The 14,223-nt window shown below is 37.2% G+C and overlaps 1 protein-coding gene across 1 annotated transcript in view; it reads left to right on the top strand.

The window, feature by feature from the left end:
* The first annotated feature begins 2,749 nt into the window (after positions 1-2,749).
* The window catches only part of LOC102378130 (SAM domain-containing protein SAMSN-1), a 134,793-nt gene continuing 123,319 nt past the window's right edge, over positions 2,750-14,223 (top strand). The window contains exons 1-2 of the mRNA XM_014519605.2: positions 2,750-2,863; positions 11,398-11,535. Of these exons, the coding sequence (XP_014375091.2) occupies positions 2,750-2,863; positions 11,398-11,535 (252 nt within the window). The remainder of the gene's footprint in view (positions 2,864-11,397; positions 11,536-14,223) is intronic.

Raw genomic sequence — 14,223 nt, 5'->3', positions numbered from 1 at the left:
GAACTGCCGTTTCACTTCCTCCTGGAAATGGACAGGAGAGAGTGAAATGGACAAGCACTTTCTTGCAGTTTTCAAGCCTGTGTAGTTTTCCCTGTGTGTCAAGAAATATATGCTGACCCGGATAGAGATTTTGCATGACTGACTTCCGGGGGACACAGTCCTAATGGCTCAGGAACAAGCTATAATAATATATATCTAAGTGAATTGTGGCAAACACTCTCCAGTTCAAAAGAAAGAAAAAAAAAGCAATCTAAATTAGGGAATTTCCTGATAGTATTTTGTGAGGAGAGCTATAGGTGGGTAAATTGAAGAGCCACTTGTGGTTCAAGAGTCCCAGTTTGAGTATTGCTAGCTAGTTCTCCCCTAGAAGCAACAGAACTAGCATGCAGACTTTAAATGAATCACAAAATTCTTTGTAGGGCAGTCCTGGAGAAACATAACAATGCACGCATGTCATTGCTACTTATGTCAGGCTCATGGCAAAGTCACAATTGAACCTTTTATCTGCAGCAAGTGAATGAACAACAAGTCATAGGAAAGTAGGGATTAAAGGACTCTCAGGAGATTATCTACTGTCTAAATCATCCCAGACAAGTGTTTGTCTAACCTATACTTCAAACATTTTTGTTGCTCTTTGCTATACTCTTTCCAATTGGTCCACGTCTTTCATGAAGTATGGTACACAAACTGGACACAGTACTCAAAGTGAGGCCTTAACAGTGCTGAATAGTGCAAGAATCACTTCTGTGATTCATGTGCAGCATCCCTGTTAATATAGGATATTTTTTTCACTAGCACACTGTTGCATTATATTCAGCTTGATGACCACTCTATTTCCCAGGTCTTTCCTGTAGTGCTGCAGCCACACCAGTCATTCCCCAGCCTCTACTTGGGCATTTGATCGTTCTGTCTGAAGTGCATTACTTTGCACTTGACCTTATTGAATTTCACTTGATTTATTTCAGACATTTTTTTCTAAGTATCAAGGTCATTTTTAATCCTAGAACTGAGCTTGATGCTGTCTGTAAATTAATGCTTCCTTCAGTCTTCCCAGGCATTAACAACCATGACCACTTATTGTAGTACATAGATATGTACAGTTTTGTATCAGTTAGTCGCTAGTACTAAATCTGCTGATCTTCAGTGTTCTGGGGATAATTTAGGTGTGTTTCCAAAATTGCAAGGAGAATATTAAATAATAAAGAAAAAGATGGTATTTGATAATTACACTGTTAACTAGACATAGTGAATATGGTGGCATTTTTTAAATCATCCTAAGCATAGGCCATCTAATGTTATGAGCTACTGAGCAGTACTCTGGCTTCTTTACTATTCATTCCATCCAGAAAGAGTACACACCAACTGCAGAGACTTCCTCAGCTTGGTGAAGGGTTTTTAAACCTGAAAGCTTGCTAAAAAATTTTTTCCAACTATTTAAGTTGGTCTAACAAAAGATATCAGATTCACCCAAAGAACCTTGTCTGCCGATGTCCTTAGACCAACATGGCTACAACCTGCACCCCTGAGCAGTAGTAACGAGCTAGTGCACAGTCAGCATCTTGTATAGACATGCCCATTACATGAGGGTTCAGATGAAGGCACTCCAAAGCAAAGCGTTCTCTTTAACTTGTGTCTACACATGCTGGGCGCAAGGCTTGGCTGACACAGCCCAGCACTGCTTCTGGTGCTGTTTTCAGAATGGGAAGTGGAGAAAGGAGAGTAGAGAGGTCATTTTGGGGGTTGCCCAGCTGGCACTGGAGGGTGGGTGGGTGGATTGGAGCACCCCACCTCAGGAAGGGAGCTCCAATCCACCTCCCTACTATAGGTATGGGAAGGGAATCAGTGGTTTGGAAGGAGTGTGGTACATGAGGTGATCTAATGTTAAGTGATTTAAAAAAAAAAAAACAATTTAAGACTGATTATGAATTTCCTCTTATTTTTTTCAGGTCAATATTGTTATATTCTGTGATAAATGAACTCTTTGGGGCAATTAACTGTTTTTATTTATCCCAGTACGTATGGTAATATGGGCTGTTATCTTTCTCTCCTCTAAGATTGCTTCTTCCCATCATTCTGTCACTCTTGAGAGCCCCACCGTCCACTATGGCTTCTCCGTTGTCCTTGACTCTGCACTCTTTCTTGACTTCCTGATTTCCAGAGTTTTCTAATAGAAAAATTGATCCTTTGAATGGCAGTCTGCATTATCAATTTATCACAATGCAAGTTTCCTACTTGGTAATGATTCTTTTATATGATGCTTAGAAATCATAATTTATTTTCTGTTTCATTCTCATATTTATTATTTTAGTAGGTGCCTATATTTGACCACCTTTTTAGGTCCCTAAATCAGATGTGTCCGTTTAAAAATAGGGTCCATAGTGTCTCTTATTATACAGTTTTTCTGACTACAATAAATGCATTTTCCTAAAAATTCTATGTCTATGTGTCAATAAGTGAAGGGAGTCAGACACATGCCTTGAAGTTTTTCGCATATTTCATTACTTTTACACAGAAGTGGCTTTATTTGCACTATTTTGATCAACTAAATGGTAAAAGTAACCAGGAAAATACTGTATTTCCCTCGTTCCTCATAAACAGTTGCGCCATGCTTTGTTTTGCTGGTAAACATTGTTCATTAATTTAGGAAACGGTTTATGTTGGCCCAGACAAGCCTGTCTCATTTGATAATGGGCTCTGATTCCAGTGGATTATTGTAGGGATTTTATCTTGCAGTAATCTCCAGGGAGAAATGTACAAACAGCTGGGAGGACAAGAAGGAGCTTCATTGTGTGGCTGGAATTCCTTGAAACAGAATTTTGGAGCTTCTCTGCAAAGCAAAATGAATCTTTTCTGTTTTTCACTGGTAAGTCTACTAACAGCTATGCTTTGTTACTGTAAACAAAACTGAGGCATGTGACTGGACTGAGGATAGAAGTTAAAGGTGTTATGAAGAGAAATGTGTTTCTAGGCAAAAAGGAAGGAGCATGAGTATAAAAAGCTCCACATTGAGTGATATGATCCAGTAGAAAGGAAAGGAAAGGAAAGACTTGGGGATTTGGAAGATATGCTTTGTCTCTGACAACCATAAACATTTGGATTTCAGAGAGCAAAGCATTTTATTTTTGCCTCCACGAAATGAAAATGTTTCTTATCAGTGTCTAAATCATTCATTAAAGTCAAATTTGATTTAATGAATTGAACTGCTGTGATACAGTCATTTATGAGCTACTTCAGGAATATTAATACTTGCACCTTTCTGTCTAAAAACAACTACAGACCTCTTTCAAGATAAGTATCCTATTAGCAAAGTATAGTCTGCTGAACTGTACTAGTCATATGACTATGTTTGCTGAAGGATATCCAAGTTGATTGCAGTACCTCTTTGAGATTTTTTTTCCTCTTTCTTGTGAGAATTAATAGGTAGAAACAGACTGGAAAAATCCATGGAAACTGCTTCTCTTTCCAATGGATGACCATCTGCCAGGGCAAATATTATGTATGACTATTGACAAATAAATTAGTATATTTGCAGTACTTACATAGTACACTAAATCCATTTGCCACTTTCACTTATTTTGTCCAGATGTTCCATGCATCTCCCCAGTATGTTCAGAAAAAAAGAACAATCTATGTTGGAATGAAAATGATGCTAACATTAAGTATCAGTGGTATATTTGTTTAAACTGTGGTTTCTGTTTCTTAATTCTCTCTCAGTACAGAAGGGCAGCATTCTCCATACATAAACTTCTAAAACTACTTTTAGCATCTCATCAGTAAAATAAAGCAGAAATGTAGGACTTTTTTTTACTAAATCTCCCTCATGAACAACAGTAATTCTGCAAGAATCTAGCAAAATTTTTGTCCCTTTAATTTGAACTCCTTTGTTTTTTGGTTAAGTTAAAAGTTAGTGCATGTGCAAACTATGGGAGTTGGACACTTAGAGAAACCTTCATTTCAGGAATTCTCTAGAACTGAAACTGGGGTTGTTAGACTTTCCTTTTATTGTTACACTGAATCATTTGCTTATGCTTGATGCAGGTCTGCTGTTAAGAAGTTTCACTACTGAGCATTGTGTGCATCAAAGATCAAGTTTAAAAAAAAAGATGGGTACATTATGTAGTAAAGAATGGGAGATGCATATTTTTCTATTAGGTTGGATATTTCTCATTTAGTGTTGTTCTCATTATATGCATGTCAGAAACAATAATATATCATTCATATATGTGAACATCAGTATTTATGTAGTTTTGTATGAAATTGTTTGTCTAAAGATTGATTTTCAGAAGTTAACCTTTATTCTTTACATCCTCTGTTTGAGCCACTCTGAAATAATCTTTTGAACAGTTGGCAAAACATCTTACATTATATCAAAAACTGTAATAAAGACAATCTATGAGTCGCTAATCCAGATATACTGCTTCATAAAAACCATGTGCACTTATCCCTACTATCATGATGAAGTGCAATTCTTTGCTATAACTGCATTGTCCAATTTGAAAATGGGTCGCTGGTACAACCATGTCTACTTAAATGCTTATATACCCTTACATGGTTGATTTTTCAAGTTTTATTTGCCAACAAAGCAATTGGTGAATCAAGGTTGGCAACAAAAGGGTGAAAAAGTCCTCTTTCTCCCCTGCCTGATTTGTGAGAGACATGGAAGTAAAATAGATGTTATAAAAAATAATTAAGTTTTTAAAGAGACATTAAGAAAGAGACATTCTAGGTAACCACTAGCCAGACCTGCAGCTGCTATAAATTATAATTTCTTAACTAAAGTCAGAGATAGTTTACACAAACAGGGGATCTGGGCCATATAGTGTACTTCAGGCAGGAATATGGTTGAATTGATTATTTGAAGATATGGATCAAGAATTGCTTTCCAAAAGAATTGCTTTCTTGGCACTGATGTATTTGTCCCATACGTACACTGATTGGTAGGGCATTTGGTTGAAAGGGTCATATATATAAACACTATTTGCAAAAGTTTATTTATATGGAAGTTAAGAAATAAATACGCCGCCTATCAAGGGAAGGAGATAAATTGTGTCATATAGGTTGTAGGAGTATCAATAAACAAACCAAGTTGTATTATTTTCAAATTATTTGGTAGCAACTTGATTAGTATAAAGTGGTGGAGTGCTATGCAAGTCATTGGCTCTACACCAGTTGATATCAGCTGATGATCTAGACCATGCTTCTTCATTTCAGCTTCTCTTTGTGCAACTGAAATAGATATTCATAACACCACACCTAATGCCTGATCCTCCAATGTGCTGAGTACCAGGTGAAGATGATGGGGCTTGAAGACACTCAGGACATTGCAAGGCTGAGATTTAGCACTGCTGTATTACCAGGTGCATTTGTCTACCTGAAACAGGAATTATGAGGCATTCAGCTCTTTCATAAGTGAATAGGGACACAAACACCTGATTTGTTTGTATATATCTTGAGATTAAGATGAGTCTAGTGAGAAATTAATCTCAGTTGAGAAACCAGTTAAGTCATTTTGAGTAACATCCCACCATATGAAATGCAGGAGAGGATACTTTCCAGTGCATCACCTCTATTAGTGTATGCATGCTCAGGGAATTGTATGTCATTTGCAGAAGGTGGTTCTTGATTTCAGTGTTTCTGTTTGTGATAAAATAGCAAAACTGCTTTAAAGTATGGAGTGCTGAGGGGTTCTCACCCAGTGTTGACTCGTGGCTTTCCAAACTTAATTAAGAAAATTCATCAGCATGGTTAAATTTCTGCCAATCTGGATATTAGCATCACTAATCAGGCTTAGGGGAAAAACAATTTTAATCAGTAGCTGCCTTATCACCCTATGAACTCAAAGTCATCAGGTGAAATGGGAGGCAATGCTTCCATACCAAATGGGAAGAAGCCCTGCCTTCAGAAAGCCTAATTTGGTAGCTCACATAATAAATTAGTGGACCCTATACTTTTGAGATGAAATGGATATATTGGGCAGCCTTCTCCATTCTCTAGTCTTATTAAAATTGTTTCCTACATTATGGTCTTGTCCAGCCCATGATACATGCAATGGGGTTTGTACTGCTCTGGTGCAAAGCTCTGAGTAGGTCTCTGTAATCATTTTTTCCTAATAGGTTATATTTTTTTCTTTTCTTTCCTTAATTTCCTACTCTTACTGCCAGAAGCTGGATAGCCTACCAAATGACTTCTGAAACAAAAGATTCCCCTTCAAAGGGAATATCTTTGAATATAGCCTCAGACTCAGCTCCATTTACATGCTCCTAAAAGTCTCTATGCTTTTGAATGCACAAGACACAGCTCAGAACACAGAACCTTCCCGATCTGAGAAGGCCTAAAGTCAACTCCATATCCTTGGTATTGCTCTACATGATATTGGCCTATTAGAATCACTATGCCAGATATAGAGGGATAATGAAAGATAAATCCTATCTTTTTCTGCCATTTCTGCAGACTAACCCCAGCAATGGGACAAATCAGGGCAAAAATTAAGACATATAGAAGGCACATGTGGCTTTTCTATCCCAGAGCTTAATAGTTGTTGTCATGGACAGGGAAAAATTAGGAGGACCCATTCAGGCTGAACCCTGAGCTAAGAATTTAAGTCAAATAAGTTCTGGTGCATTTCTCCATCTCTTTCCCATATGGCAGCCTTTGGTAAAACCTAAATTAAGTGCATTGTACCAGTTTATTGCATCATAGTGTTTTTTTAGTAACATAGGGCTAATTTGCATTTTATAGCAAAATTTGAGGTTGAAGATGTGGGGAAGAAATTACATTTGTTAGCTTACCATAATATAGCTTTTGCAAACAGACAAATATTTCTAGGAATATTTCTACTGAGATAGATGAAATGCAAATAAATCATAATTAAGGTAATAAGATGATGTAATTAATATGCTGGTAGTAAAATTAGGCAAAGCCTCCATATAAATTCCAGAAAGAGAATTTATAGAAAAAACTGTTCCTATGGCTATTGAAGATGGTGTTGGTTAAAAATGGATTTGATTTTATAACATCCTCTTTGAGCATAAAAGGATTCATTGAAAGAGGTAAAGGGACCAGCGAAGCACATTTCAATGGAAAAATTCTCATTTTTATCAAATATTTCAGATGTGTACTTTAGTGTGTTGTCACAGCCATTGTTCTCCTTAGTTGGACTGTGGCCAGTCCACAATACTCAGATTAAACCAGGATTAATCCAGGAGTAGGACAGTGAATTGACAGCCTTGCTTCACTCCGTTGCTTTCTATAATCCTGATAGAGTTTCTGGATCCTGTGGTGATAGGTGCTGTGAATAGTAAGGAATCATAGAAAATACCTTTGATGTAACTCTGAACAAGGATCTTTCTTCATGTGATCCACAGCTCTGGAGAGATCAAAAGATCCTTTTTGCTGCCCATTTAAGAGAAAGGAGAAATGCAAGTCCTGCCAGGCTGAATTTACATATTCAGAAGGTCTAATTTACATACTCCACTTCTTTCCCACGCAGTTATGAATAGTTTTCTTACATTATTTTGAATCTATTATTATTATGTTTTATGGAAATGGTATTAAATAGCACATGTAAATGTATTAAGAAATTAGGACAGGTTATAGCCTGGAGAAAGCAAGAAACTCTGAACTAAAAGTAATGCTTGGGTAGTGATCTTAAATTGAACAAGAGGATTAGGGGTCTAGAAAAGATTCTAGACCTAATTTGCACTTCACTTTGTGAGACTGGCCCCATTAGCAGCTGAGCTGGTACAGCCGACTTTGTAGCCTGGTAAGGCAGTAGCAGAGCCTGGGTAGCTGATTTCACTGAAACTGGATGTAGCAGGCCAGGTGGAGCTGACTTTGTAAAGTCCTAGGGCAAAATGAAACCTAGTGCTTTGGACTTCACTGGAGGACAAGCTAAAAAAGGCCACCTCCTGAAGTCCACTCAACATCTTAATCCATTTGCATCTGCGTATGGTGTGAGTGAGCACTGTGTGGTGAATTAAGGACTTTAGGCTCCCAAATAGCCAGTCATTACATACACTTCTTGCCTCTGCTAGTACCAGCCGCTACCCAGCCACCACTTACTTCTGGCAGCTCCATGTGACTCCATTGCAGTAGCTGTGCCATTAGAGCACAAAGCACACCTTGGGAAAGTACCAAATGCTGAAGGGACCCCTAAGGCAGGCAGAAGACATGGAAAAATCTTTCATGGCTTCTGCCATCTTCTGTATGGCATCAAAAGCCTTATTCCACTAAGCAGAGGTATATAACTTGCTGGCCAAAAGAAAGGTTCTGATGAGGCAAGGGAGCTTTGAGTATGGACAGGCAAAACTTTGTACTCCAGGGTGGACCTGAGAATGGGGGCTAACCGCATCCCAGAAATGAACACTCTTGGGGTTTCCTAGTTTCTCTTTTTCAGTGAAAATAGATGTTTTCTTTAATTTGGCAAAACAGAATAATCTGTGGTTCCATGTATGCAAGGGCTCATGAGCAGAGTTGGAGATTTTATTCTTTTATATATAGTAAATTTGCTGCAAAACCAAGGGTTTTATTGTGGGGAGGAGGAATGAGAGGACAATCAAAACTAGTTACAAATGCAAATTGAATTCGGTAAATTATTTTGACCAAAGGAGACAGGGGGTGTCCATAATACCAGAAAGTTCACTTTCATTTTGCCAAATTTTAAATGAAACACCATGTTTCAAACATGCCAAATGCTTTGCTTCAATATTTTTAAATTAAACTTCTTGAATGTTCATTTTAAAACGGCGTTAGCTGTTTAAAATTCAACATAAGAAAAGCAGGAAAGAGGGATTAATGACTGGAAAACAAAACATCAAGATATTTTGGAATGAATTAAATGCTTCTGACTGACCTAAATGAAATGGGTTTTTTCATTTTATTAAGCAAATTAAAATTTTTTTTTTTTTGCCTGCTTTTAACCAAAACAGTATTTCCCCACAATTTTTTGCCTAAGCCCTCAAATGGAAAAGTTTGCTTCCTCAACTTTACACTCAGATGCTTCTGAGCACACGGATGCTATTAAGTTCCTATAAGTTGAGAGTGTATAAAGTTTTGTGCCAATCACTTGTTTTATAAGGGATCTTCTATACAGAAGTGAACATAGTCCTCACAGGTAGTAATGCCACCTGGAAGAACAGTAGTGTTCAACTAAAGAAAAGAGTATTATCTCTAAAGCTATTGAGGTTTTTGCAGCTTCACTGTAGAGCTTCTACCTAGAATCTTCCCCTTTCCTCCTGCCAGGATTTCTGCTACCAAATTAAAGAAAAATGACACACATTCCTATAACAGGCACATCAGAAATGCTTATAACAATGACCCTGGGGCAGAAAGTATCTTTGTATGCGCATCACCACCCTAGGCACTGACAGCACCTGACACAATCTAGCCTCAGGTAGTTTCAGTTCTTTTTTCCACTGACTGCTTATGATGCTCCTAAACTTATGCTGCATAGGCTGTATTAGAATGACTGCACTTTACAAAAGAAAAGTGTTTCTCTCAAAAATGGAAGCATGTAAATGTATTTTATTAATCAAGCTGTGTGTGAATGATTCCTGAGTATTCCAAAATCAGATGTTCTTAATTTTCCTTTTAGCATGGATTTTTAAAGGACTAGAGAACAGTCTACCCAGTGGGCACTGGGCTCATCCTAGGAGGTCTTGTTGCTTTGAAACCCCAGCTATGCTACTTAGACAAAAAAGTTCTAAAGTGTATAGTGACCCTTAAATGAAGACCAACTCTTTTGCCCTTTGAACCCAAGCACTTCCAAGTTTTAGGTAGAGTGACAAGTTTAAGCCTTATACTGGATCAACTGCATAGTTGGGATAAGTTAGACAAACTTTTGAATGGAAAGTATTCTTCTTCAGGTGATCTAAATCAAAACGAGGTGACCTGAAGAAGAATGCTTTGCATTCAAAAGTTTGTCTAACTTTATCCAAGCTATGCAGTTGGTCCAATAAAAGATATCACCCAGAAAAGTCCTTGCCTCTCACATAATTCCTGGATCATTGCATCTACAACTTCACTCGAAGAGTCCTAAGATTTAGACCATATTCCCAGACTATATTAACCCTCCTTAAAACCTGGAATAAAATCTTATGTAAAACACAAATACAACAAAGACAATAAACCTGTTTAACACCTCTGCTTACCTTTCTTTACTTTTCAAAGATATGCCATGTGAGCCATGTAATGTTCAAGAGATCAGCATAATAGTTGGGCCCACATGGATAACAAGACTTATTGGCATGGCTTAGAACTACAGTTCGTGGCCAATAAGATTGTTCCTCTTATATGAGACAGACTTTACCCAAGTCTCAACGTGGTTTTAGCACCAGTCTGTAAAATTTTGAACTTTTAGGAGTACAGTTTCTTATACATGCTTGTTCACCTTCTGTACTAGAAGATTAAATATGATTGTACAATAATATCCTTGGCCATAATTAATGGGCCATAATTCAATAGTTAATTTTGAGTTAGGTAATAAAGAATAAAACCAGTACTTAGTTACCAAGTACCAGCGATCAGATTCTATTATCTGCATTCAACTTATTTCTCAACCAGTGCCACTGAAAGCAATAGGTCCACTCATGAAATAAGGTACTTTACTGTGTGAATAAAGGTGGCCTGGAAGGTCAGTGAGTGTTTTGCTTGTTTCTGCCAGGTTTTGTGATTATATTGTGGACTGTCATTGTTTTTAATGTTTTTATTAGTATTCTAGTTCCTGGGGTCATAGAATTGTATTAGAATCTGTTTAAAACATTTAAAACAACAACAAAAAATGGTCTTTGATAGTTGCTGAGAAAACCTTAGAAACATGAAATCCAAGAACTGAAGAAGCTGGATGAAAATACATTTTTCATTTCTCAAAATCATTCTATTTTTAGCCATTCTCATGATTTTGGAAGTCTGGCCCATGATTACTGAAAGCTTGAAATTGTTTGTCTCTCCTTTTAAAGGGTAAAATTTTAGACTTCAATTAAAACCTATAAACACAAACTGAGAATATATAGGAAGGGCTGTATGTCCTTGCTCTCTATCTTGGCTCACTCCTTCAAATCAATGTAAGAAGAAATGTTTGTTTCTTTATATTCTCTAGAATGGTTCTATAGAATGGATGGTTTCCTCTACTTCTGTTTGCCCTTGTAAATTTGTAGCAGTCTCCTACAATATCATGATTTAGGTAGCAAGTACTACTGTCTTGCTGTTGCCTCAGAATAAGTGATCATTTCTGTAAAGGAAAAACAGAAAATGTCTGGATCTTATGAAAAATGACACTTGTCACTCAGGGGATTCTGACTTTTGATATGTTTTGTGATTCATAGAAGCTTTTAGCTTTCCTTTTTCTTCATTCATGTATATGCATGTATGGCTAATGATGTGTGCATCTGTGCATTTCAGGAAGGTTCCATGGATAGTTTATATGAGCCAGTCCAAGAGCATCAAGAGTCCAAGGACACTATGAGCATTGACAGCAGGTCTACCACTCCACTGACCACTTATGTGAAATGGGGCCCACCAGACAGATCCATGTCTTTGGTGAGTGAAAATAAATTGTAAAGTACCCAATCCACTTTATTCAAGACCATCAGTTGTCTTGTGTATGTTTTCCAACAGAGATTGGTTTGGAGTGGGTTTGTTACACACATATTGCTACAAAATTAGACTGTGTTACTGTATCCGCTTATAAGTGGTATCCTTTGATATTGATACAATTATTGAATCTGTCCTATCTTCCTTCCCAACACATATCTGTCTTCAACGTTATTCAGACTGTCTTCAAGAAACTAAACACCCAAGAAATGAACACCCAGAAATTTTTTCTGTTGGGGGAAAAAAATGCCAGCACTTTATCAAAACAAAACAAACAACAAACAAACGAAAATGAAGAAAAATGTAGGCAAGAATGGGAAAAAAATGTTGCAGTTTTCCTTGTGGGAAAATGACATAATCCAACCATAATCCAATTGTGCCATGTCAAAAACTGTGGTACAATTGGGAGACTTCCTGAGTTTGCAAACTAGCACAAGGTACAGACAGCCAGAGGATAGTCATACAGGGGAAAAAAGGAGAATTTTGGTGGACCAGAAGGGGTGAAGGAATAATGTCACTGATGTTGATTTAGGCTCACTACAGTAGATGTGGTCTCACTAAATTTGTGAATGCTGTAGAACAGAGAATAGAAGTGTAGAAACCAAAATCCAAGTAGTCTTTCATTTGGATTGATTATTCATATAGTTGAGCATAGGAAGGAATTAGGTAACTATTCTTACTACTGTGCTCTGTGCAGAATGCTTGCTCTCCTTCAACCCCTGTGGTGGCAGCATTTTGAAGTTATTGCTCTGCTAATAACACACTCTTGAGATTACTGGGAATGGAAGGCATTCAGTAATATAAACCATTGCTTTGTATTTATAATGAATGAAACAAGAGCAACAAAAACTAACCAAAAGCTTTCTTAGAAACAAATCCAGTTAAAACCTGGGTATTTTTCTTTCATATGCATAGAATGCAGTAAACCATCTATGCAGTGTTTGGGTCTGATATAAAAATTAATTAATAAAACACAATGTTGACTGCGTCCAATATGAATTGCCAGATATGATTTTCAAACTATGTAAAGCATTGGGATTAACATACACCAGTTACCTCTCAAAATCGAGGTCAACCTAGTATTAAAGTGCTAACAAAAAGGTTAGCCCAAACCAGGGACTTGATTGTGGAAAGGGTTACATATCTCTTCCTTGCATATCTCTTACATGTAGGAAGTTTGCAGGATTAGGGCCAAGGGTAGCAAAGATGTACAAACTGTGGAGGACAATCAACCAGATTTAGTACATGTATATCATGTAAGCCACTGAACTACACAATACTCCCTACCCCCAGTCCACCTGGATCTTTCTTCCATCCTTCTCTCCTTGTTTTCAACCTCAATCATGAAGGAGTAAGTTCTACTTTCCTGTCTATCAGGTTTTCTTTCAGATGCGTGGATTTCTTCTCATAATCAAAATTCTACACTATTAGTTCTATACTAATCCAATTCTTATTTATTCTTCTAGGTAAAAGTACAATGACTACCATTTTTTCCCAGGGGTCAACACCAGTATGCCGAGTGAGAAATCCTGTGACCCCAGTAACCTCTCAATCATTACAAGGGTTATAGGGCATCTGATATTTTTTTTTCTTACTTGACCTCTGACACCACCTACAGTGACTCACTCCCTCACTTTAGCTATGGGATACCAGTAGTAGTCAAAAAAGATCTGGTCTTATAAAGGCTCAAAAATAACTCATTCTTTAACTGGCCACTTTGCTTACCAACAAGCATACATGCCAGGTGGAAACTAGGACAACCATTTTGAGCCAGAGGATGCAAAATGATGCAAAAAGAGATCTAGCACCCAGAGTGAAAAGAGTCCTTATTTGGTAATACTATGGGTGTTCTTTTTTTTTTCGGAAAACAAATGGGTAATTTTAAAAGGGTTTTATTTATTTTTACTATTTTTGTTCTTGTGTATTAATTGTACTAAAGGACAGGAAAGGTGATGAGAGGAAGTAGAAAGGGATTAGCTAAAAGAGAAACTGAAGGAAGGAAGGGAAGTCCAGATACCAACAGAAGCCATAGAAACCAATCTATTTTTGGCATGGAAATAAGAGTATTTTACCAAGGCAATTTAAGATGTAACGGAGTAAGGCGACACATTTCTGAATGGACACCTTGTTAAAATTTGGAGAGCATATTGCTGGATAGAAAAATGTAGGTGATGGGTGGAATTCAACTATACAAAAAATTGTCCTTGTGAATAGTAGTTTATTGAAATGCTGGGTAAATCTATCAGTTAAGCTTGTCACTTATGAATGTTATAATTCTTTTTCCTGTTCTGTTTTCTGAAAAGTATCTATCTAAAGAAGCAAAATTATAGGTGCAGACTTATGAACACTGAAAAACTAAATCTCAATGCTAAAAAATATAAAATATCAAGTAAATGGTCTGGGGTCTACTGTTTCCCAAATAATAATTTGGGAAACACCTTAGCCTTTCAAGACCAAAGTATTACTGGTATAACATTTCATGCCGAATAACTGAAGGGCTCCGATGTGATCCTCCAGCAGGGAACAACAATCACCTGACTGGTGCTCCAAGCCATGGAAACACCCAGCTCTTCAGCTCCCTTTTGACCAGCAATAGGATGCAATTTGGATATCATCCCTGATCCCACAATCATA

The sequence above is a fragment of the Alligator sinensis genome, unplaced genomic scaffold (genome assembly GCF_000455745.1).
Source record: "Alligator sinensis unplaced genomic scaffold, ASM45574v1 scaffold486_1, whole genome shotgun sequence".
NCBI classification, from domain to species: Eukaryota; Metazoa; Chordata; order Crocodylia; family Alligatoridae; genus Alligator; species Alligator sinensis.
Note: the sequence above shows the minus strand (reverse complement) of the source record. Positions and strands in the feature narration are given on the sequence as shown.